This window comes from Aythya fuligula, chromosome 4 (assembly GCF_009819795.1).
Source record: "Aythya fuligula isolate bAytFul2 chromosome 4, bAytFul2.pri, whole genome shotgun sequence".
NCBI lineage: Eukaryota > Metazoa > Chordata > Aves > Anseriformes > Anatidae > Aythya > Aythya fuligula.
In genome coordinates, this window is record NC_045562.1 from 15,152,852 (window position 1) to 15,179,906 (window position 27,055).

Sequence of the window (27,055 nt, forward strand, 5' to 3'; positions counted from 1 at the left end):
ACAGATGATGATGCACCGACAACCTGACCTGGTACCACTGAAGTCACGAGGATCATTACGGCAAAGCAAGACCGAACCCTAAGAGAAAGTGACATTCTTTAGCCCTCTTTCCAAAATTAAAGGTCCAACAATCAAAAACCACATGCATTTAACCCCAAATGTGGTTTTGTCTGCAGTTGGAAGCTTCTTATTTATTGCCAAAGCATTAAAGGAACCCACAAGAGAGAGAGCAATCTAAATTCGAAGGCAAGCAATTAATTAAAAAAAAATACTGCCTGTTTTACAGGTACCTACATTTACATATTACATATATATATTTTAAGTAGATCGGGGAAAAGAATGTGAAATCTTCCCTTTTCACCACTGCATATAACCCACACTGACGCAGCTAGAATGGAAACCAGATTCGGATTACCAACAAGAAACCAGCACCATTTCTTCGTACAGATCCCAGAACAGTCAGCTCATCAGCTAGATTTTTAGCATGGATCCTGTCACCTCATTCTCATATCCATGGTGCAAGGCTATCTGCACGCACATCACGTCTTGGGGCTCCAAGAAGCTGCAACCCCCTCATGCCCAAGCCCAAGGAAAAGTTTTTCCAATTCTAAGCTTAGAGCATGAGCTTGATACCTGAACTGTACAGCTGACAACATTTAACATCAAAAATCCACATGAATAATTTACACCAACGTATTTTGTAGTTACATTTCTGTTTCTTTTGTCCCGAATCAGCAATTGTGACTCCACAGGCCATAACAATCACTCAGTTGAAATAGCCCATTCCCAAATAATCCCCATTTCTTGAAGCATACGTGAAACAACTGTTCTGGATGGCACTTTCTGCCAGGAATGCGGGGTATGTTTCAGTCCAGCTTTAATGCAAAGCCTAGACTAATCCCCCTAGAGAGCTTTAGCTAGGCTTTGCCAAAGGAACAATTGTTGCCATTAAATAACTTTACACCGTTTGGTGGTGAGCAGTTGCTTTCTGCAGAGCGAGCTTGCATTCCCACGATGAAATGCATGCTGGAATGAAGTCACTTGACTACATTGCTTTTTTCTATAGACTCATCCTTCTGAAGTTTCCCATCCTAGGCAATTTACATAGAAACAGGCTGGAACAAGAAAACCATGATATTCAAAGAAGGCAGAACAAGTCCCAGACAGATAAAGGGAAACCCAAATAAGAGCGAGTCCAACAAAACGGGGTCAGACATGTTCTCTAGGAATACCTGGCGCACAAGGAAGAGTCAGGACCCAGCTGAATATTCAAGTCAGCGCTCTGCCTCAGAGCAAGGCGCAGGAAGAAGACTTCCTCTTCTCTTCAGTGTCTGGAGCAGAGGCAGCAGAGCCAGGCAGATTTGCAAGGCTCCCCAGAAGGCTCTTAAAGGCCCAAGAACCGAAAGGCCAAAGCCACACATCGAAATCCTCCCACATCCTGGGGAATGACACTTTTCTAGCCTGTGAGTTTCCGCTGCCTTCATGGGCTTGAAACCATGTAGTCTGCGCAATTTCTGTCAGCCCATCTCCCCTCTGGGAGCAGATCTGCCCCAAGCCACGAAACTTCCCCCAAAATGGCTCCTGGAACCTTGTGGACCTGTCATTTGCCATCTCCCAAGTTTATTTTTTGGACAAGAATTTGGGTGACAAGCTGGTCTCATCGTCATCCACAAACCACCGTAACCACAAAGTGTTCGGCTGTAAAACATCACTGCTACCTTGGGTTACTGTTATCACCCTCTCATGGAGATGCTGCCATGCACTTAGCACAGCACACCGAGCATTTTGTGGAAGAAGCAAGGTGCAATGTCACTGCAAAGGACAGTGCTACCTGCTGCAAGCTCTTCAAGACCATTTGTATTTTAGACAGCTTCAGCAGGGAGTCCACAGAGGCTCGTTACCCTCCACTCCCATACAGTTCATGGAGACACTCACTCATCTGGACTGCAGGTCCCAGCAAAACCTTAAGTTAGTGTCTCTGAGGATGTGACACCTCTCTCTGGCCAGATTTGGTGCGGGATGTTTGGTAAATGGCCTGAGCTTTGAATCTTCTGTTTTCAGAATAGCCTTGCTGACTTCTCTGCACAAAAAGCCAAGCGCACAGTTTCACTGTCTACAACAAACTCCTGCTGATTGCTCTTCTCTGTGAGTGCTGTTATTTAGTGTGTCCTTCCCCTTTCCTGAATGCTCATTCACCTTGTAAGAGCTACTTATCCATTTCAAAAACAAACACAAAAAGTAAAATACCCCCCAAACCCACAATGCTATCAGTGCTCTACTGTCAAGGACCAGAATGTCACTGTAGCACTGCAGACTTGTGTAATTACTATATTTATTATGTACATAAAGTTTATTATCTATTATCAGTATCTTCTACCATCCCCGGCAGACCATATTTGCCCAAAGCTCCCCCAGGAACAGGGGCCCTGAGACATACTTCTGTCATGATGAGTGGCTCTTTGAGGCTGAGTGTACAGCTGACTCACTGTGGAGCCCAGTTCTCTCCTTTTGAGTGCAAACAGGTTTCGACACATATGCTTTCTGCTCCGTTTCTGATTTCCAGCATCCTTCCACTCACCACCACTTTTAAACCATGAAATCTGTTTGGTTCCAAGCAAGCAAAAGCACAGATTTAACAGTCTCAGCCTCCTGCTGCTGATCCCAGGTTCCCCTAGCAGAACTGCAAGTGTGAAATAAGGACACACACTTCACCCAGAGAAAAAAAAAAAAAAAAAAACTCTCATGTAGTTTCAGCACAGAGGAGCCAAGTTATTAATCAGAGCCTGAAATCCAAGCCTAATAAGTCACGTCGTTATGAAGCTGCTCTTGGAGCGTGAACACAACAGCAAGTAACTGCTGGAGGTCTACGCGGATCAGGCTGCTCAAAATACCTCTCCTTTCATGCACACCCATGTAATTCACAGGATATTATATACCAGCAGCTCAGAGCTAAATCAAACACCCCTCCTCAGCTGGATGCACTCAGTTCCCATTACTATATTTAAATATCAAGGTCCCTAGTTGGAAGCAAGATTTGAACACGAGCCCAATACCATGATGTTGGGACCAGTCCATTCATATGTTTCCTTACAAACAGAAGGAAAGGCTCCGGTGATTTTACTTCCATCTAACTGCTGATGTCTACACTACTCTTCCAGTGCTTACACAAACCATAAGGCAAAATGCACCACGAGGAATCTGCATTTTTATAGATGTAAATCTGGCAATACAAGTACAAACACATCTGTAAAGAATCGCTCCGATTTCAGCTAACATCTGCTTTCCTCTTCAGCTTTCAGATGGCAATGCTCTTCCCCACATGTAGTTTTGATACACTTAATATCATTATTTTCAAGTTCACTCAATGGATAACAAACCAGCAAGTAAATCCAAACAGAAAGACTCTCCCCTGAGCAAACAGACGTCGGATCAGGATTCAAAGCACAGCTCTCAGAGCTTTCATTTCAGATACCACACAGAATTCTTTTACTGAACATACTATTTTCCTGGGAAATGGCTGCCACTAGTAAAGAAGAAAGGAAATCATCTGCCATGACTAATGAACTAGGGCTCAGACCTTTTTCACCCTATCTTATTTATTCTTCAGGTTGATGAAATGTCTCTCAGAAATTTGAGCGTCCTTTAACTTCTATTTCTCCTGGCAGTTCTTTGGCTTCCATTCCTGCAGGTCACAGGTGAAATAGTTCACTTGGGCTTATCAAAAAGTCAGAGAGATATGAGAGTCAGAAGAGATAAAGGAAAGGCAGTTCTTGCCACTCGATAAGCTGTTGTTTCTTCAAGGCATGAACATGCTCACAACACAGCATCTGCCCCAACACAACAGAAACTTTACAGCAAGTTCAACATCCCTAAAATCATCCTGACAGAAAGAGACACCCGGCAGTGGGTCCTTGGGACAAGACCTACAGCTGCAGAAGACAGTCAGAATAAAAGGCTTTCCTCAAAAGCATTTGTGAGGGAAAGATAAAGCTTGCCTTAGTGAATGATGACAAAAACATTTATTTTATGGTTCACGGTTACGCAAGCTAAAGCTCCAGTAAAGCTCACACTAGAGCAATACTCTGTAGGGAGGCAGAAAGACTATAGCTCTGCTATCAGCAGGGCGTTCTGTATGTGATTGATTTCCTTTTTCTTTTCATTAACACCCATTTTGTCATAACAACCTACTGGCATCCGAGTAAAACAAGTTTTTGGCCTCAAGGTCCCTGGCTCTCCCTCCACACATTTCTTAATCTTCTAATTCCCTAACAGCTTCCTTGTGCAATCAAAATTATCTGCAGTGTCTTTGTGCCAGCCTGATCCGAAGGAGGAGACAAATGGGGGGCTGCCAAGGGAAGAAGGGAAAAAGGGCCCAGAAGCGGTAGGTATTAGGAAGAAGGGAGAAGCACTGCAGTTCTACAGAAATCCGTGCACCACAATTTTGCTAAAACATTGATTGATCCTACTCATTAGATCAGTAGCATCTGCTGCCATCCGGAGAGTGGCCATCTGTGCACTCATTTCCAAAACCCCCAATCCTGACTGCAGGAGGTTAGTAGGTCACGGGCATAATCCTCCTCACCTCCTGGGATCAGTGGAGATTCAGCTCCGTGGCACGGGAGGCACTCGGAGAGCCTCTCTTTACCCATCCCTACTGTCTGCCTCTTCCCCTGCCAGCTGACCTCAGTGGCAACCTGTGCCAGTCCCTCCAGAAAGGGCTGACCTGCCTTCTTCCCAGTGCAGAAGCAAGAAGTGAAGGGAAAAGCAAATCCTCAGCTCTGCTGATGGATAAAAAAAAAAAAAAAAAAAAACAGACTATGGATCAGCGTTTGAGAAGGTTCCAGTAGGAACAGCTCAGTGAGGTTCACAAAAGCCAACAGAAAACACAAAGCAGGGTTTACAGAAGAAAATCCAGATGTTGGTTACATTCACATTAGTGGATCTTGCACTAAGCCTACATCACGACTTTATAAGAATGTAAACATTATTTTCACTTTTCGCAGGGAACAAGAACTTACCAGCTCACAGCTCTATTGCCAACGTTCCCTGATCGTGCCTCATGCCCTGCTCCACCCCAACTTCGGTATGTATAGCAGCCAGAGCCCCTTCATTCGGCAAGTCTCTCTGGCAAGCAAGCTATTAGTGGATGTCTTTGGAAATACCCACTTTTCTGCTCGTGTGACTACTCCCTCAGTTGCCAGCACAACCACAACTGCATCAGCTGCAACTGGTCCCACATGCAGCAAATTTAGCCCAGCCCTTTTTCCCCTGTGCACTGAACAACCGAGCCCATATCGTCTCCTGCAGCTCTGCTTTGGGGATAACACAGGGCGGTATCACTAAGGGCATCCTACATCCCAGTTTGCCCAGAGTACACCTGCAGTTCAGCTAGCTGCTCTTTTCCTACTAGCTCCTATCCATGGAGCTGAAGCACCACAGAGATAATTATAGCCCTGGGGCACTCACTTTTTGCTTTAACTCCTAGGGCAGGTGGGTTGGATTCCTGGAGCCAGAGCTGCACTGCTTTGGGGAGTGTCTTTTTTCAGTGATATTATTCACCTCATCATCTTGCTAGAACTGCTTGGCCCATTAATTCCAAGCATTGTTTTGCCCTGCTGGATTTAAGAAGAGGGAATTCTTTTGGGGACGGTGGGCTAAAGCCATTTACTTATTAACAGTATGCTTCACTTCTATTAGAGAGCTTCCAAAGGGAGAGAAATTGATAGAGATGCAGGGGGGGAATTAGGCCGTCAGCCGCCCTGTATATAAAAAGGCAATAAATGGTGGAGCAGCAACCATCCTAGAATCGTTTTCAAGTCTTGCTGAGATCACAGTGCCTGCAAAACTCTTTCCTTGCCCCAAGAATATCTGCTCATACAAGGGAAGGAGACAAAAAAAACATACTTCAGGGGATCTTGAAGACTTAGCATGCAACCAGCCTGATCAACTCATACAGCAGGGGAGGCATTTTTCTGCCTGGGGCGACATTGACTGAGCAGGGACAGCAGCAAAGATCCAACATGCAACTTTACCATCAAGTTAGTAAGAATCTCAGTGAATCTCTTCTAGCTGCTTTTCCTCTTGCTACCAGTACAGCACTTGTCAACCACCAAGTCACCTCCAAGCAGCACGCATGCTACACACGCCTACAAAGTAAATATGCAGAAGCAACCTGATACCGCTGCTGAGCAGTTTGCCTGTTTATCAGGAAGACAGAGCCCCTGTTTGAACAAAGCTATGCTTTCTGGTAAACTATGAGTCAGAAAACTCACTGTATGAAACGCATGGTACGAACTGTAAGGGGAATGATGAAATAGCTACCAGGCTCAATGGACAGGTCCAGTGTTTGTGCTGTGAAGTGCTTCAAACTCTTGTTTACATATACACAGAGAGAAACCCAGAGCTTTGAGATAGCTTGTTCCCACACTGTCCGACAGATTTGCATAGAGTTTAATCCCAAAAGGGCAGCTTTAGAGTACCAACCATCACCTACGCCATTCAGCCCTTCTCAGCCACGGAAATATCTTTGGCTTAAAATCAAAATGCTTCTAAATGAGATTTTTTTTTCACATGGTAAATTCCTTAGACTTTTCTGTCCCTTAGCAGTTTCACGTGAATGCACAGAACAGAATTAGGCAAAGAATTAAGGTGGCTTAGGTAATTATAGCGGCACATGCTATCAGTTCAAGACAGAAGATTAACACAGCGAGCTTCCAGTTAAAGGAGGTCTTCCCCCTACTGTGAAAGGAATTGCTTATTTTTTACTTTGTCCATCTAAAACAATGTTTATGTGAGTAACATTCCACGTCAAACTGACAGTATACAGCTCATAGAAACTTCCCAGAGGCACTTTTTCCTCTGGAAACTGAAGAAGTTTCAAGATGAAGTTGAAGAACCACTTCAAATCCACTAAGTAGACAGCTATTCACCCTGTGGCTTCAAAGGCAGCGTCAAGTTTACATTGAATTACTTTCTTCTACATCTGGCATGGTAAATTGTGTCACCTTTGGTCAAGGGAGATTTCCAATAAAACTGCCTGGTGAAGAAAAAAGCAAAGAGCATTCTTAATCAAGAAAGGCTTACGTGTAAAGCTGCAAGCAAACTTGCAGTTAATCAAGGCAGAAGTGACCATTAAATCACTCATACCTACTGCAAAATGAAGATATTTTGAGAATGATTCATCACTTTATTTTATACGTAATTTTCTCTGTTATGCCCCGATCACATTTATCAAATGCAAAGCAGTCAATTGTAACTCTTTTACCTCAAACTTGTACCAAGTAATTCAGTATTAGCTATGTGAGTTTTTATGATTTTAACTCTACTCTCAGAGGGAAGTTGCTATAGGAGGCTCTTAAAAATCTTAACTTTTACTTAACCAAAAATATTTGTATCAATTCCTCAATTTGCAAAGAAAACGTAAAAGTATGGCAGGACTGCAACATTATCAGGCTGAGAAAACCAGAAGGCAAGCTGAAATGACTCCACTTCTATATATTTACTTCATATAAATCATATTCAAATTTGTCTTGTGCTTTCAGGGCCATGGATTTTTCATGGAAGTCGATAACCTAAGCTGAACTGCTCAACAGCTCCATTATCTATATTGGCGTTACTACCATGGCAATCTTGTGTTTTGTTTTCTAACAAAGAAACCTGTGGAGGCAGGTTTTCAGTAAAATACCTGAGGATGTGACACTGTGCCTTTAAATGCACCGGCCATATAAATAATCTGCATCAAAAGCACATTATCATTTTTCTGGAGAAGAAAATGATCGTATTTGTTGCCTTTTCTTCCACTGCAGTGGCTGCTCATCTCAGATACATCCAGAAACCTCTGAAAGCAGAATTCAGATCTGCAGAGATCATCCTGGCCTCTGCATGGGTGGAAAATTCTCTCCTGTGTGTTCATGTTATTTGTGACTGCTTTGAAAGGGCACCTTACAATCCTGATTTTTTAAAAACTCTTTTACAAACTCAAGTCACTTTTCAGCATCAGTCCAACTGCATCACAACCAAAGAAACATTGAAGTCCTAGAATTAAAAGATGCTTTCTGAGTCCTACGTGACATACCCCTAAGTCACTTGAATAAACCTTTGTAAGGCAGCAAGCTCTACTGGATACCTCCCAGCTTTGACACAATTAAAGGTGACTAACAACATCACCAAGGGACATTACCACTATATGAAACAATCCACAAGCAAAAAACAAGCAAAGTTTGAGGGTGACATTTCAGTCTGTGTTGTGAACTTCTTCTACAGAATCGTGCAAGATGGCAAAGATAGAGCTGCTTTTGTGTGGTAAGCAGCCCTTCCTTTCCTAAGGACTCTTTAGTGGCACTTGAGGGGCTGGAGAAATGCAATGAAAAAAGCTTCAATGCTGCTGGAAATTAAGAGAAGTTACTGACTCTGTGGAAAGGAGAATGATATCAGAGGCAAGCTGCCGAGTTCAGCCAGGGAAAAATTCAGTGCACATACACTTGTGTGCACAGCAGCCTGCACAGCACCCTTGGCACTCCCCTGACTGCAGCATTTAGGATGAAAGGAAGCCCAAGAGATGGAGCTTTTATCCCCTTGGTTTTCAGCCCTGGTACGAAGCAGAAGCATGGTGGGGAGAGCTAAAGATGTCCCAGCAGAGAAAGAGAAAAAGTAAAATATGGGGAGCAGGCTTCAGAGCTTCTCTCAGGCAGGAGGTTTTTTCAAAGTAAAGGATTTGCCGGAGCTGGATGTAAAACTGCGTCTATAAAGAGTGTCAGCCAGAGAGGATAACGTGGGAAATGCTGGTAGATTAAGATGAGATTTATTTTCACTCACACGAGATCCCTGACATAACTGTCCCTTTGAAGATTTTCAACACCAGGTTCTTAGGGCTCGCCAAAGACACATGGGGCAGCTGGTGGAAGGGCAATGCTCAGATGCTGTGTTGCATCCAAACAGGTGTGCCAACGTGCTGCAGGTACTAACCTAACACCTGTATTTAATCAGACCTAACATACACATAGCGTAATTCAGGGACACTGCTCCTTTTCCCCAGCTCAAAAACAACTTCAGAAATGACCCTAGAGGGGAATTTGCAAATACCATACCTTCCTGGACAGGAAAATAACTAATTCCCTGCACCAGAGACACTCAGTATCTTCCTTACCAACCAGCACTGCCAAGAACAATCGCTTTCTGTTATTACACGTGGGAGTCTCATTACACACTCAAGGAGGAACACTCTGGCCTTACCTTTCATCACATGTACCCAAAACCTGAACTTTGCCAGTTAAAAAAAAAAAAAAAAAAAAAAAAAAAAAAAAAAAAAAAAAGTTAGTTCATTTCCCAGCTGTCACAAGCAAGGAATGAAAGCTTGGCAAAGACACCAGAGTTTTGCTCTATGTCAGAATGAATTATTAGCACACTTCAGTAACTACTTTAAAAAATACACTGAAAGGGGAAAAGAGGAAAACATAATACATTGGGGGTGCAGGAAAGAAACAGTGAACATCCTTGGCAGCAATAAAAAGCTGCACTGTTTGCTTACCCCGAAAGGCTGAACAAAAAGCAGCTGCCTGCTCCTCTCAGCTCCCCCAGTGCATCTCCTCTGACTGGCACCCACTCTCATCACAGAGGGCCTTCAGCTGCACAGCAAAGGCAAAGCAAGACCACCCTGCCCGTTAGCACCACTCTGTGAGTTAAGTCCAATTTCAGCCACACAGACACCTAAATGAGGTGGATGTGAGGTGTAAGGGAAGCACAAAGTGTTTGAAACAAACATAGGTGTTTATAAGAAGCTCTCATATGATCAGCTTAGGCAGAAGTCTAGTTAAAAAAAAAAAAAAAAAAAAAGTTCAATCAGGAGGTGTTGCAAAAAAGGCAATTGTTTTAATTAACTGGCTGTGCAAAACCCTCTATTCTTGCCAAGAAAACAAGAAAGCCTTTGCCTAGGGTGACAGTTCAAATCTAGACACAGCCTCATATCGCCATGTACCTTTATCCCATAAAAGTGCTTCAGTGAGAGCTGCAAGAATTTGCAATTAGCAGAATAGAGCCAAAGAGACTGGATAAAACACCATCCAGAAGATCTCTCCCTGACAAGGGCTGGAGTAATTAGTGAGGGGAAAGGGGTCGTGTTTAGCTGCTGCTTGAAGTACCCTCCTCCTACAAATATCTCTTCTCTGTCACTCCCACACCTACAAGAAGTCTTCCGATAGGCCAATCAACCAAAATTTAAGTACCCCCTCTTGCCCCCCCCTCTTTCCTCCAGATTTTTTGAGGTCACAGCCTCTTCCCTGAACCCAGCCATAAACACAAAAATATCCTTCTTGAAACCTAATGCTTTGTAACCCCTGCAGTGGAAAGCAAGAGAGCTTCCTGACCTTACCACTCGCTGCTATTAACCACAGAACGAGCCAAGCTGCCAGGGTTGAAAGGGGTCCTGCCTTAGAGGAGTCCAACCCACTGAAAGCAGGTCCCTAACAAAACACTCAGCCCCAGAAAGTGGCCATCTTCCTCCTGCACAGCCAGATGTGCCACGAAGGTAACGGGAGGTCTCTCTCTGCATTATGCAATCTCTCCTTTGCGTTGTCAGAGCGGCCACGAGGGCTGTGTCAGCATGCGGTGCGGTGCCCAGCTGCTAGCTCTGCACTTAGCGGGCACGGCTGACCTCCTCACCTGCTCCTCTCCCACAGCCTGCCTTCCCCTGAGCACCTTCCCATACCCTTCAGCGCTGACTTGGCCAGCTGCACCCAAACAGCCACTCCGATGGGCCCCCAGCTACACAGCGGGCATGTTTGCAATTGAAGCAGTAATTATTTCTGTGTTTACCTCTGCAGTTGTGCTACATGTGACCCGAATACACTACTCGCAGCATTAGAGATCTGAGGAGCAGCAGAAGGGCATGCTTCAACTCCACCACTTTGGACAAATCCAGGAGCTTTTCAAGACCAAAACTCTAAAGGCCCTCAGATACCCACACATTTAAGGGAACGTCCCCCTCCTGATCTTCCCTGTGTAAAATATCCATATCAAAAATTAAGATACTTGGCCATCCTCGCTGGTATTTTTCAAAGACTCTCAACACTAATCTATCTTTGCTCTGACTGTAGTCAGCTGAAGCTAAAAGCTTTTGAAAAATCCCACCTCTTGTCTTAAAGAGCCAGGAAATAAATTGGATTGCTGAAAAATCCAACCACGTTAATGGGAAGAGGACTCTTGGCACACCCTTGGACTGTGCTGCATCTGCTCTGCTAAGTAGGTACATTTATTTCAATCCTGTAGCTGTCTCCTGCTATTTATAACTGCTGGTTTAATGAACTTGCAGGGTAGACACCAAGCCTGAGCCTTCCTAAATTGATGTTTAAATATCCCTATTGAATTAATTCTATCTCATTATGAATGGACTGCTCCACAGTTGGACTGGCAACTTCCACTCCTCAATGGTAATCAACTGGGACGTCCTTCACAACTCAGGATCTTTGCCCGCAAGGCAAGCACTCTGAGTTGGGAAGCAATACCAGAAATTTAGTTTATTATAAACCGTACTGCACTTAAAGAAAAGACAAAAAGATCACAAATATATATACAAAGAAATACAATTAAACAGCCACCCCACACTCAAGTGTAAGACAAATGGGAACAAGCCCAGAAGTGTCCAAGATGTGTATATTAACAAGCGGTCTCTGGCTCAGGCTGCAGGCAGGTTTACGTGCAGATCAGGCCTGCTATGTTGCCCTGAAATTGCTCTGTCACTTCAGTAACACTGCACACAACTTGTTCTCCATTTTGTGTCTAAGTGCTCCTGAAGAGGCAATTTTGTGCTGGGAAGTTGTGAGGCTTACTCCTTTTAAGGAGAGGCCTACAATAGAAAGCCTGGAAAACCCCTCCAGAAGGTATTACTGATGTCTCCAATTGCTTTTTCCATGAGTGGTTTCAAATAAACCCTCATCTCTGTCTCAGAGGCAGTGCCAGGGACAGAGCCTGCTGCACAGTCCCCACTTGCTCATGGCAAGTGCTTGCTGGATGTGAAGGCTCACTTGTCCCCAGGAGAGAGTCCTGGTCCCTGCAGGCTGAGCACAGCGTGTTTCACAGCACTGTCCTCAGCACGCTGCTCTGAATATTTCACCTCCTACATTTACAAGAGACAGATTTGCATACTTCAGTGTCCCACTTAAGACAGTCAATGTGAAATGTCATTTCAGGCTGCGTGTGGGCAACTTGTTTAGAAGAACAGGCATTGAACAAAGGGGCAGAAAGACCTCAAACCTGATGGTTCTCAAGCAGTGTAAAGCATAAGAAAAATAAAGAAGCTTGGCCTCCACAGATCCCTGCCTAGAACCTTGTCAGAGGTACTGCACTGGAAAGACAGACAGCTCCAAGTGTCTATATGCATACATAGAGCACCACTCGTATCTAGGCACCTACACCCAGCAGAAGACCTGAAGAACCTGAAAGGGCCAAAAAAGTATTCATTAAGCAACAAGCAAAATAAAAAGTAAAGGAAATTAAGGATACTAATGACAACAACTTCAGCGTGCTCCGCAGCAGCCAGAACCAATAGACAAACTGTTGTACTTGGATTAAAAATGAAAAAGCCTCCACTTAAACAAATCAGCATGGTGAATTCATGCTACAAGATTGCTCACCACAAAATCTTTTATGTCCCTAAGGCATCTCGATAAACCAAGAAGAGATTAACCAGCTTTCAGATAAGGTGCCAGCTGATGTTACAGGATCTGTCAGATTCAGACAACCCATTTTAGATAATTACAGTTCTTTCTCCATGTAAAACATCCTACCGAGAACTACTTAAATGCAGGTATTTGGTGGCAAAGTCTTACACACGTACCCAAAACTTACGGCAAGTTTCAGGAAAGCCAGATTCTCTGGAGTTCCAGCTTCCATACCACAGGTTACACACAACTTTTGAAAGAAAGCTGCTTTTTAAATAAGAATCGGTAAGAGCTGCATATTAAACCATAGCCTGGGATGATGCTTGACCATCATTACAACAGTGGCTGCCTGCATAACAAATCTGATATACCCAGACCAAACCTCACCTTCGCTGTGAGAGATGCACTCCATCCAGAATGGCAGCACAAGCCTCAAATAGTACCTTAATGAAATGACTCTGCTGCAGTTTTCTCCTTCAGCGAAACTCCTCCTAACCCACATCTGAGGGCTCAAGAGTGATTTTTTTTTTTTTTTTTTTTTTTTTTACTGAAACCTTCAAGAACTACTGGTGGTGGGTGGAAGAGGAATTTCTCTCAGCAAACTGCAAACCCTTACAAACCTTTGATGGGATGACATAGCATCCCTTCCCTCTCTCTTGCTATACGGGTCCTCTGGAAACCACTCCTACAGACAGATCCAGATTTTCAGCCTCTCTCCCCTGTTTCTGTGTCCTGTAAACAGAACCATAGTCACACCCTTCAACGGGTTAAGAAAATCTTCAGTATGCCTAGCCCACATGTGACCATATGCAGAACAGCTGCAACCAACAGGGTAAGATGAAAGATGGCCTCAACTCACAGCTACTTAGCCCTCTTAAGGTTTTCCAGAATTTATATTTTGCAGTTATATTTATCCACCTGCCATGTTTTGACTCCTCCCAAAAGCAGATTCTACTGTTTTCGAGGATGCAAGTCCTAAGAAAATACTATTACATAAAGCAGTTTATCAGTTTCACAGGTGCCTCGTTATTGCTTGTTGCTTTTGGGCCCACGTACCTTGTGGAATCCACTGCCAATGCTAGGTATCACAAACATTCCTCAAGTCTGGCACTGAATGGGGTTGAGCACCCTGTAATGCACATTTCCCATAAACTACAAGCACTACATTTCTTTTCCTTGCAACTTTTTTTTTTTTTTTCTTTTTTTGCAATGCAAGTCATAACTCTAGTTAACCTCCTCAAAACAGGGTTTGAGGATGAATATTGCCATTTAGCTTTAAAATCAGTCTGAACAATAGAGAATTTTCAATCTTTTGCTACCTATGTTGCTGGTATCATTTTTGTGATTATTTTATGTAAAATGCCTTAGGGCTTGAAGTGAGGTGTACTATTGCAAGTTATTACTTTACAGCTTATAATACCAGTCCTTGACTACAGGTGAAATTCCCCAAAATATTTTGGAAATAGATGGGTGCTTTTATAGCTTGAGCTTCTTGCTCTCCATTGGTTTGGAATCTCCTTTGCCTACAAAAGCGCTTTTACCCTAGCCACTGAATTCAGAGCCGTGAATGCACGCTGATGGTTTCTTAGATGCCAGAAACCATCAGCCATGAAGAGATAAACTAAACAAAGATGAGAAATTTCCATTCTGCCAAAGCATCACACATTTTCTACTTCTGTTTCTGCCGTATCGCTCACATCAGCCTAACTCTGTACCACATATGCCAAGCGTTGTTGTTCAAAACACAACATCAGAGTCTCAAAACACAGATTTGGATCTTTATTAACATGTACCTTCTACACCTGCTGTGTGTCTAAGGGGCACAGGGCTGGGCCAGGCCCAGGACAATCTAAGCAAGCTCTGCACAAGTGCAGACATCTCTGCAGAGAAGCTCATGCTGCTGCGTACACAGACACGGTGCTACATGCTGCCTGCTGCTATAGTGCTTACTGAGAGACACACTTTCATTGGGTTTGAGCCACCTCAAACAAGTATCACGGAGGTGAGCCAAATAAACTTGGAGAGCAACCAGACAATGAGAAGAAACCCCTTCCCAGATCCAGCAGAGATGCATTTCCTCATGGGAAAATCTCCACATGTCTGTAGTAAAGAATGAGGAAGAGGGAAATGGGTTCAGATCACAGCCTGTCCTGAAGCAGCAGCATCTATCTGCTTTTCTTGTTCCTCTCGTCTCATCCCTTGCAAGTAAAGCAAACTACACCATCTGCTTCATATCGAGATAAGCAATCAGCTGAGCTGAGAAGGCAGAATCAGGCCTGACACCTCTACATATGCCTGCATGTAGAAGCTGACAAGCTTCTTGTGGCTTTGCACTTCGACTCTTTTCTCTGTCCAGCTGAATCTTCCCTTCACCCCACCAAGTGGGTTAACCAAGCCTGGCAGATTGGATTGTGCCTAAAACCCTAGCAGGTCAATACTGCAGCCATTAGCATTACAAGATCACTTAACTTTTTCCCTGAAAACCCTGTATCACCCAAACTCTCTCAATACACTATCCTGCTCTTTCTGCAGGTTGGGTATTCTAGAAACAATTCAGTGTTCTGACAACATAAATCTTTATGTCTTTTCTAACTCTCAAGCGTGTTTTAGGCAGACAAAAAGAAGGCACTTAAAGCCTGCTTAAGGTAATGAAAATCCAAATAACAATACAAATTTTTCCCCAAAGTTCTTGCATGCCAGCTTCCTGGATGGTACAAAAGAACCACTGCTAGGAAGTGTTTCCTTCTTACTGGTCACAAGTGGAAGGAAGCCAGGGCAAGGCCAGTTAAAGCAGGTACTTTTAGAAACAGGGTGCTGGTACATCTGGAGCAGGGAGCTGTAATAGTCTGCGGTTAAAGGAAGCCACATTTCAGCTAGCACCAGTGTCAGCAGTCCTGCCTGAGAACAAGGGTGTGAACAAGAATTTCTCTCCGAGTGCAGAGACAGCCCCTGCAGGCCTGGAATATGCTGAAAGGGCTCTGGAGAGGGATCATTGCCTTAATGCCTCCTCCTCTGTGTATCAGAGAATATCCCTGTCTGGACTTTTGAAGCAGGCATCTTTCCTAAGCAGTAATTTACTTTAGATAAAACATATCTCTACGGGTTCAGTTTCCCTAACTCTCTCCAGATGGAAGAGCTGAGGATTGTTTATAAACTCACAGAATTTAGCTTGTTTGACTAACTGGACACAGATTTTATTTTAAAAAAAAAAAAAAAGTATTGACACTTCCAGACTGCACCAATTTCCAAATACTGAAGTGCAGCTAGACCGGTTTTGAACTGGAACAAAATGTTTATAGGCAAGTTTGCATTTATGGACTGTTTACTTGCTTCTCTGTATCCACAGACATGTTTCATCAGGTTCGTTTGCTGTGGTACAAGCAGCTTGACCTGGTGATGCAAATCCAGATTCGGTCAAAATCTGATTGCAGATTTTTCACCAAAGGAGCTGAGGCATCACCTTTGTTCAGGTAAGATATCTGAGTTTAGGTTTCATAGTCGTTAGGGACAGATCAAGAAATAAAACTGGTGTATCAAATCGAAACTGGCTTAAGCTTTCTGCTCAGTAAAAACAAAGCTCTCAGTATAGATAAAACAACTTAATTATTTCAGATTTTGTGAATGACTCTTTCTATGATTGTCCTTATATTTGAAGACAAAATAAACTAAGAAGCACATACAAGCTGAACTGACAGTGTCTAATGCTTGGCCAAGCAAACAATTACAAAAATCAACAAAGAGAAAGAGCTATATACATTATTGTACATTATTGTTTTTATAGACTTAGACACATTGAACATTTCTCCAAGAAGTCTGTGTTTCCTTAATTTAAAAGTAGGGTTTGCTTGCTTTAAACTATGGTTGAGAAAAAAAAAAAAAAAAAAGAAAAAAAATATAACATATAAATCCAACATCTTCCAATTCTAAGGAAAAGATTCAAATACCTTCCTGCTCAGTCCCCTTATTTCACCAGCAACTACAAAAATAGCACTTTTATTATTATTTTTTATCTTGTTATGCCGACATAACCACCCCCCTACCCCCCTCTGAAGCCTTTCTGAAGATGTGTCTTACACATTATATTTGCTGCTGAGTATTCTTTGAGCCTGTGTCTGAGAGGTCCCAGAAACCTGCAGGAATCCGATGCCATTTTTAGTGGTTAGCACAGCCAATAACGGCTAGTGCCGGTTACATCCAGCCACCGTGCAAAGCAGCGTTATGCAAAGGTCATTAACACAGCTGTCCCAGCAGCCCTTAATCCTGCAAACTGCAACACCCTCTGCCCTTCTATTCTTGGGTCCCTTCGTGAGGCAGACACTGAACTGTTTAAGATGCCACAGTGGGTGCAAGACTTCTGCTTTCTCTAGTGTCCAGCACAGATTTTTCTACTCTTCTGATGACACCAAAACATTGTGTACCCCCATGAAGGTTCAGCAAGCCCCTGCACAGCTGGCCTACCTCTAACCAGGGTAGTCCCCTTTATAACCATGCATCAGTGTAAAATGACCTAAGGCATGTTAGATTTCTAAACTCTCTAAAAAGTTTAGACTCTCTAAAGTCAGCTCTGGCTGTCTCCAAACTTTGTGTTTCCCTTCTTGCTCAGTTTCTGCTGTTTTCCCCCTTCAGAGAAGAAACACAAAATTCAACACTCCCTCCTTCCTGGCCAGAATGTAGCCACCTTTTCTCTCTCTCTGCAAACTCATACACCTAATTCCCTCAGACTTCTTCCATCTGTCCCACTCTTCTAAGCCACAGGGTTGAGTCCGAAAAGATACTTCATCGTATGTCACATACGCTCGTCTGACAGCTGTCTCAAATACATGCAAGGTATTTCATTCCAGTGATCTTCTAACTCCACAGAATTTCCCTTCAGAATTCCTCAGTTCTTTGTTCCTAATGTTCTCAGGTGTCTTTTGAAAATGAACTTTAGCCACACGCCCTTAACTCAATTACAATGAACAAAGATACAAAAAGTTACGGTTCTACTGAGATTTCTTGCCATGATTGGCAAGAATGCCATTCTTGCCAGTAATGAAAATCAGATTAATTTGGTGAGGCATGCTTTTCTATTCCTGAAGAGAACTGCTCTTCTCTTGGACATACTTTCCATGACAGAGTGAACAGAGCAGCTATATACATGGTGCACAGCAGCCATCCACACCCTCAAAAAGCCTTCATCCAAGTTCCAGCAAGGGCCACCAAAAGCTGACACAACCTGAATATCCATCAACTATCTCAACTCAGCAACTGCCTAAGCAACAGAAACCTAAATGGAAATAGACATTTATAAATGAAAGGAAATGTCAAAAGCAGAACAGCACGGATTTCTGAAGGAGGCCTGGTGTTACTGCAGATGCAGAAGAAGAGAAGGGAGGGCTGGTAGCCAGCAAAAAAGAGCATAGGAAACTAGTAATTCAGGTCAGTTATGAAGATAGTAGTTTCAGAAGGCAAAAAACCTGGGATGATGAGGCAACACGTAATTCAACGTTTGGAAATACAAGACAGTCATCTTAACTACTCCTATCCTTTACAGTGTTCTAAATTAACTGTGCCAGCTCGTAAAAAGATCTGGCCACCAGTGTGCAACACCAAGTCACTGCAAGAACCTGGTAATATATATGGACACATGAGATGGTGAACAAGGCAGAAAGTTACAAATGATGCAAGTACTAACACCGTTGCATGGGACACCTGGAATATTGTGTGGGATTTAAGTGATCCTATTCCAAAAACAGGCAGTGCATAGAGGTCAGGCTAGAAAAGACGATGGGGGAAATTCTTAGGCAGAGAGATGACAAGACTGCATGTGTTCACATGCTGAAGAAGAACAGACAAGAACAGACTGAATTGTGACAGTAACAGAGGAAAAAAATACTGTTAACCCTTTCTGAAATGAAAGGAACCAGAAACATTGATTAGCATGACAAAAGGCAGCAAATCAAAATCTGATGGAACAAACAGGTTTTCAACTATGGGTAGAAGTAGCCCATGGAAGTGATTTCCCTAGGACACCAATACAACCAGAACCCCAAAAGTATCTTTTTCAGATTTGGTCACTGGCACACCAAAAAAAAGAACAAAGATGTACCTATAAAAATTAAATAGTTAATACCTAGCGTTCTTGAAGACAAATATCTATTTCACTGTAAAACCAATTACTGGTTTCTGAGTGCTGACAAGAAAACTTCATTGGAACAACTAGGGAACTACAGCTACAAAGAGCAAATGGTCTCAGTGACTTGCTTTTCTTTTCAGTAATCATTCTCTGAAGTATCTACACCAGTGAGAATAACAGGCCCTGGGCTAAAAACATGACTGATCTGATCCCATATTACTGTCTTTACATGCAGTAACTATGCAGCAGCACAATTTCAAAACAAATATCTCCTGTGTTTCTTCAAAGATCAGGTCTTACGACCCCTGCTTACTCCTCTCTCCCTCTAGCTCAGAAAGCATTTTCTCCCTTACAAGCAGGTTGTTTACTGAAACTCCAACTACTTGGAATTAGCCTCAAGAATTTGAGCTATACCGTCCTGAGCTGTTCCTCTACATTCAAACCTTGTTGGCATGATCCATTCTAACAGGCTGTCACTGTCTCCCTCCCACTTCTATTTAAGCAGATATCCTCTAAATTACAAAACATGTTTCTGGCTAACAAAGAAGACAGCAAGAAGACAGAAACAGACCTCATCTGCTTATCAAAAAATTAGATATTCATCCCCTACAGATATTCAAACATACAGTCATGTTACTTTTTATTCTCCTTTTTCTCTACAGAACTTTAAACTGATCAATCACCAAAGTTAAGAAAGACTTGTTAGCATCATAAGTTATTAATAAAATGAAGTCAAATCACAAGGGGATTTGTTTCTTAGAGCCTACAGCCATGGTCTTGCTGCTTCTTACCAACCTGCTCCTACGAGGTTGTTTCGAGATGAAACCAGGGGGTGCTTGAACCACAGTTTTCATCCTGAGAGCCAGGGCAGAAGCTGCAATCGATCTGTCCAGGCACATACTCAGTCTTTGTGTTTCCTTGCTATCTCCTTACACACAGTGTCAACTTGCTTTTAAAATTTTGGCCTGTTACTGACTGGCATTAGCTCAGTAGCAAACTCAGGTGATACAGAGGGATGAAATATCCTCTCCGGCCTTTTCCAACCCACAGAAACCATTCAACAGCAACTGATTTAGACTATTCTGACCCTGCAACATGAGAGGACTGTTTTTCTTGATCCACTTTCCTCCTTCGCGATCAGATCAGGAACAAATCACTAGACAACAGACCATTGTAGTGAGTGACAACCAACACCAACACTTACTGAGTGGTTTGAGGATGCTGCTGCTTGTCTCGTCAGCATTTTCTACGTCTGATTTGTCGGAGTAGTTCTCAGAAATTTTCTCCTTTTCTTTCTTTTCTTTGTGCCCAGGTCTTCTTCTATGACGCCGCCTTCTCCTGTAGCTCTTCGGCACATGGACCCCAATGTAAATAGTGTGATGACCTAAGAACAGAAGCACAGCAAATATTAACTTTGACTGCATACAGTTTGTGCACAACTGATAGGTACAGTTCACACTGAGTTTCATTCAAATAGGTGAGTGAAACATTTATCATTGCTGGCCTAACATTAAATAATAGTGTGTTTCCTGGCTCCAAAGGTGAGCTAAGAGCTCTTGAACAACCATTTGAAAAGTATTTTTTGTTTCTGAGAGTACATTCCAGTGCAGACTTGCTGATAATTATTCAGTCCTTGTGACTCATTTAAAAATAAAAATAAAAACCACAGAAGGCCATCAAACTAATTTTGCAATACAAAATACAATCATCTTCAAAAACATTCCACATTATTTTTTCCCATTTGTTTTACTAAATACATTGGCTGGACTATGCACTCACTTTTGCAAACTGATCCAGCTTAATTGAAGGGCACAGAGCAACAAAATTTATATCACTTGACTAGGCCACTGAGTAACAAGTATCAAAGTACCACTAGGGTACTTTAATACAGCAGCGAGGAAGGAGTACCAGGATAAGTTACTGCAAATTTCTAAGTACTTGATGCTTTCCAAAATCAGAATTAAGTGCCAAATTCTGTATGCACACTGTGAACACAAGTTATGCCTTTTCCCTTTCATATAGGCTTTTCTTTCAAAACTAAAGCCCTTAAACTACATCTACCAATTGTTATTTCTTTTTGATGAGTTTGATTACAAATGCTTTATTTTCAGGGCTTTTCACACTTCTACCAGCTTGGAATAAATATCTTTCCTTGTATGTACAGAAAACATTTACGAGTCTTTTTCTGTTCCTAGATAATTCAGATATCTTAGTTTAAGCTTCAAAAACAGCTGCTTCAGATTTAGCTCTTGAATGATAGCTATCTTTGATGTTTTGGACAAAATTTGGTTTCCCCACTCATTTTTCAGCCCAGTGCAGCTAAACACACACGCTGTATTACTGAAGTACATTTATCTGAGTGAAGGAGTCCCAAATACACATGAGAACAAGTGTATTTATTTGCATATTCACTCAGCTACTTTTGCTCATACCCAGAAACAGCAGTTTCTGCCAAGCTACCCCTCTGCAGAGTCACTGTCTCAGCACCTCACATACATCTATTCTTAGCGTACACTTACACCTCCCATGAATGCATGGCTGTTAAAACCCCATGCAACCGTACCTGATCACATATTCCAGAGAAGGCAGAGGGTACAGCCTTGGGAGAGTTCAAATCCTTCCTGCAGCACTGCCCCAGCCCAACTCATTTGGTGGGCAGCGCCCCGCGAGGAAGGGAGAATGGAGTTAAGCAAGTAAGGAAAGTCAGGCTTCACTTGATAAAGCAGTCATGCACTTGGGAAAGTTAGGGAGAAAAGTGGCCCTTGCTATCTACCCATCTCCGCTGATTCTTCCTCATTACCGAGCACGCATTGCTCTTTGCTATCATCTACAAGCTACACCTATTACTGTTGTTTGCTTTTCAGCAGCATCACTTGGTTTCAGATTAACCACCTATTTGCAACACACAGGAAATTGCTTTGGAAATGCCAGCACAACAGTAAAGGCAGGGACAGCAGCTACCAGTTAACTTCACTGCTAAACACGTGTGTGTAAATACTCATTAGGTCAAATCCAATCTTTGAGACTGAGCAACTGAAAATCTCATCACAAAATCCCCAATTTCCATAAAAAATAATTTTTCAATGAAGAACAGCCTTTCAAAATATTCCTCTCTAATGAGACACCTTGTCTGAGGACACCAAGAGATGGAGATGGATCACCACATCTGTGGTGAAGGGTGGCAAGGCAGCCCACAGAGCTGTATGTGGGACACGAGCCTGTGAAATCCCTTCTCAAAAGCATACAGTGCAGGCATAACGGCATACGTGTCTGTGTTTATGTATGTATAAAATATTAAATAAATAAAGACTGTGGGGATGTTGATTAAAACTCAGAATTTGCCATGGAAAAAACGACACTGATCTTTAAATGAAGATTAGAAACTGGCTGGATAGCCGGGCCCAAAGAGTCGTGGTGAATGGAGCCAAGTCCAGTTGGAGGCCAGTCACTAGTGGCGTCCCCCAGGGCTCGGTGCTGGGGCCGGTCCTCTTTAATATCTTCATCGATGATCTGGACGAGGGCATCGAGTGCACCCTCAGTAAGTTCGCAGATGACACCAAGTTAGGTGCGTGTGTCGATCTGCTTGAGGGTAGGAAAGCTCTGCAGGAGGATCTGGATAGGCTGCACCGATGGGCTGAGGTCAACTGCATGAAGTTTAACAAGGCCAAGTGCCGGGTCCTGCACCTGGGGCGCAATAACCCCAAGCAGAGCTACAGACTGGGAGAGGAATGGTTGGAGAGCTGCCAGGCAGAGAAGGACCTGGGAGTGATGGTGGACAGTCGGCTGAATATGAGCCAGCGGTGTGCTCAGGTGGCCAAGAAGGCCAACGGCATCCTGGCTTGTATCAGGAACAGCGTGACCAGCAGGGCTAGGGAGGTGATCGTCCCCCTGTACTCAGCTCTGGTGAGGCCGCACCTCGAGTACTGTGTTCAGTTTTGGGCCCCTCGCTACAAGAAGGACATGGAGGTGCTTGAGCGGGTGCAGAGAAGGGCGACGAAGCTGTTGAGGGGCCTGGAGAACAAGTCCTACGAGGAGCGGCTGAGGGAGCTGGGCTTGTTCAGCCTGGAGAAGAGGAGGCTCAGGGGTGACCTTATCGCTCTTTTTAGGTACCTCAAGGGAGGCTGTAGCGAGGTGGGGGTTGGCCTGTTCTCCCACGTGCCTGGTGACAGGACGAGGGGGAATGGGTTTAAGTTGAGCCAGGGGAGTTTTAGGTTAGATGTTAGGAAGAACTTCTTCACTGAAAGGGTTGTGAGGCACTGGAACAGGCTGCCCAGGGAAGTGGTGGAGTCACCATCCCTGGAAGTCTTCAAAAGACGTTTAGATGTAGAGCTTAGGGATATGGTTTAGTGGAGGGCTGTTAGCGTTAGGTTGGAGGTTGGACTCGATGACCTTGAGGTCTCTTCCAACCTAGGAAATTCTGTGATTCTGTGATTCTGTGAAGATTTCCACAGGGACAGCTGAGACACTTTCTGCTCAACTGCTGTAACCAGCTCTGTGTGTGAGGTGTGTTTGTGCTTTTCTGGTACTCCCACCTTTCCTTGCTGGATTTATCTGTGAGATATCTTCTCAGACTCCACGTCTGCCATTTCATATTCCACATATTCTTGAGGCCAGCTGCAAAGTTTGGAGACTTTCCCTTTCCCTGCACATGAATTTTCTTGCTGAAACAATCTGAGGTCTTTTAAAAGACTGCTTGACCAGTGTTGCCCTTCCTGATAGCAACTTGAAAAGAGCTAACAGCATTGCTCAGGGACTTTGCAAGGAATGGAATAACGAGCTGTATGCAAAGACAGGGACAGAAGCTTATGAAAATAGCTCATGCCCTATGCATATTACACTGTCTCATCCCCATCTACACACATATTTCACAGCCCAGTAAGACTATTTAGGCATACAGACCTCTAACAGTAGCTCCTTTGGAAAGCAAGCACAGGAAAAATGAGAAATTAAGTGCAAACTGTTGAGTCACTGAAGTACAGAAAAACATCTGAAAAAGGGCTTTTTAAAAACTGCATTCTTAATTCTTAGAGATTAATAAGATTAGGAAAAAAAAACTTCCCCAATTTGACTACTTAAAGAAACAGACTCATCCCCAGACTGGCAGTAAATGTGATACATTTCGGCTCCAAAGTAATTTGTTAGGAGGGAATTGCAATAGAAAGCAGAGGCTTACAAAGAAGTTCCCTGCCCACCCACAGCCATAATTGGGCTGCAAGTGCTGGCGATGGCCCTGAAAGCTATCACATCATCGTTCTGGTGCCTCATGTGCTATGGCAAGCTGTAGTTTCTGTACTGGCTGCAACTATGCAGAAGACCACACTAACTTAATAAAACAGATATACAAATACCTACAGTATTAGTGACACAAAGATATCAACTAACAGATATGAAGCGTTAGTGAAAGCCTCTCAAAGTTACTTTTTAGCCAGTACTGCCTAGGCGAGGGTATCAAAAGGGTCACTGCAGAAACTCCGCCAGTGCCTGCAGTGTAAAAGCCAACAAGTTCACTGCTACGTGTGCATCGCCTGATGCTCCAGGCTGCTAACAGCTTGTACAACCACCCGGCACGGTACCAGCCACCAATAATTTGTCATCTCAGGGAACAGGACCAAAAAAAAAAGAAACAGAAATCCAGGGTCCAGTAAGGTTCAAAACTCAGGCAGCACAACAGTGGCAGAAGGAAAAGGACCCATACCTGCTGCCTCCAACCCAGTGTGCCAGCGTCACAATCTTTCAGAAAGGGGCACAAACCATTTAGCTCTAGCACATCAAGCAAAACCAAAACCAGGAAAGCTATTCCAGCAACTGGAAATATCAGCTGTAACACGGCAGATGGCATAAATGCTGCATAGAGAGAGAGAAGGGGGAATTTTATCTGAGCACAAACAGCAGTTGTAAGGTAGGGGTGGCCCCTGGGACAAACAAGGCAGCGGTAGCTGCTCCCAAGGAATTCTTACCAAATCGCATCCAAAAGCCAGATGCAAAAGGATGGAGCGATTCCAGGTATTTGTATTTAGACAAGGTCCTCTTTTGAATCACTAATTCTGTGGTCAGCTTGATAATACAAATACATCATAGTAAGCCTGTAGTCTTAATGCTTTAATATGCTGCCAACGGAACCGGACAATCTCTTTAATCTTTTGATCACGTGTGCACAGTGCAGATTTTGGTGATATGAAACTAAGTTGTATACATGCGGGCAAATATCTGCATTACTTCGCTGCTTTTCCCTGTTCTGCATGGGAGACACTTACTTAATGCAGCTTTTTGTCCTTCTCCCTGCCTCCCCCTTTTTAAATTTTTGATTTTTTTTCTCTCCCAGCACATTCAGGGTGGCCAAGCAAGAAGTTTTCCTTTTCTGAGTACTTGAAGTAAGTGCTTGGCATCTGTTTACATTGTTGTGAACACTGAGATAAACTTCTAGGCTCCCTTCCCAAAGTGCCTGGAAGGAAACAATTGACACATATCCTCAATGCACGGGGTTTCTGAGACATTTCCTACTCACTGGGCTAACAGAGCTTTCCCATGAGAACCATTTACTACAAGTGGCAATGCCTGATAAATCTAACATGACACACATGCACCTCACTACTGTCCTGCAGCTTGGAGGAGGACGGGAGGAGCAGAGCTGAGTGGCAAACTTCTGATAATCCAGGTCCCACTGAGCCACAGGTTTCTCTCATGCACCCAATGGAGGCCATTTGCAAGTTTCCTCCTATAGACCCTGCTGCATTCACAACCTCTTCCTCCCTCCCTCCCTCCCCACTCCCCCCCAGGAAAATGACTGGTCTCTGTGTGCACCTCATTAATTTCAGAACTGTTTTGGTTGACCAGAGGCACGAATTTCACAATGCTATAAAATCTCATGGGTAAGATGCCCAGCAAGACCTGCAGGTGAAAGCAGCCTGCATTTTCTCTTCCAAAGCACAGCAATGGATCACAGCTTCCTCATGCTTACTCCTGCTATAGCTAAAATTTTCAAAGTTAAATTTTCTTTGCATGAAGATAAATTTTACTGTGTGCCAAATTTGGAGCAAAATTGGCTCATCTCGTTATTAATAGAGCAAGAAGCAGTCATCATCAGAGAGGTATTTTTCCCCTAGAAAATTTTTGGTTGAAACCACTTCTGCTTCATTAAGAGCTACTGAAGAAAGCAGCTTGTGATTCAGAGTCCAGATTTAGAGGACGGGCACATGAGTCCCCCTGAATCAGTTTTATTGGTGAAAACCCACTCACACACTGCCAAATTTAAGTTTTGTAAAATGCAGAATTCCATCCCTGCCTGCAAGGATATCTATTCATCTCTGTCCTCGCCAAGCATGGTCTTGTTGAAGTACTGGGAGTGAAACTGCCTGGATCTCAAGTCATGCACAGCACACAAGCTCAGCACACATGGAAGAAAGCAGCTCCAAGACACCCTGCTCCAAAGGGTCAGGTCCCTCAAGCATGCTGCTACAATGCGACACCATGCTCTCTAGTCCTTTTCTGAGTTCTTCCATTTAAGGGAAACTGGGGATTAAAGAAATGGAAAAATAGGAGAGGAAAAAAAATGTACTGAAAAATAAAAAGTGAGAAATCTGCAGGCTTGAAGTTTTCTGACCTCGTAAAGTCATGAGTCACTTGCATGCCTTTACATTGCTAAACTTGTGTGTGAGCATGGCCTCAGGACCCGCAGCCTGCACAACCCCGGTCTCCATCCAGGTATTTGCTCCTCATTGCCCACTGAGGCTCGCTCAAAGCCTCACAGGGGTTTCTCAGTGCAATAAGGCAGGCCCTGTACATGCATAAGAAGCAGAGCAGGTTCCCATGGGTCTATACCAGTAACACTGCCTGATGGCTTTTGCAGTCACTGTGGCACAAACCTCACGTCAAGCCTGAGGAGTCTGTCAGTGAGGATCCTTCTCTGTCCAAGGAAGAAAGGACGACAGTTTTTAGAGACTGAGAGGCAGGGTGCATGTGCAATGCATGCGTGCTGCACGGCTGCTCGCTGCTCAGCAAGGGGCAACGCAGCTCTGTGAAACAACCAGGACAAGCCTGGCACAGTCTGCTGAGGTTCTGGCTAAATGTAAGTGATGAAGAAAGCTTGGGATCTGCCCTCATGGGAAGTGTGCCGGCGGCAGGGAATTACTCTCGGTGCAATCACGTCAGTCCCAAACTTGACATCCCAAAGCCTCTGGAGCACAAACTGTCTAGACTGTTTAAAACACGTGGATCTATTCATGCTATAATACTGCTGGCAAATGGCCAAAACATACCTAGAGAGAGAGAAATCAGGTGTTCGGTTGTC

The 27,055-nt window shown here is 43.6% G+C and overlaps 1 protein-coding gene across 5 annotated transcripts in view; it reads right to left on the minus strand.

Annotated features, from left to right (window-relative positions):
• SLC4A4 (solute carrier family 4 member 4) overlaps window positions 1-27,055 on the minus strand; it is a 230,640-nt gene that overhangs the window by 130,051 nt on the left and 73,534 nt on the right. For all 5 annotated transcript variants that reach the window (XM_032186495.1, XM_032186498.1, XM_032186494.1 and 2 more), the window contains exon 3: window positions 19,973-20,152. In XM_032186495.1, the coding sequence (XP_032042386.1) occupies window positions 19,973-20,152 (180 nt within the window). The remainder of the gene's footprint in view (window positions 1-19,972; window positions 20,153-27,055) is intronic.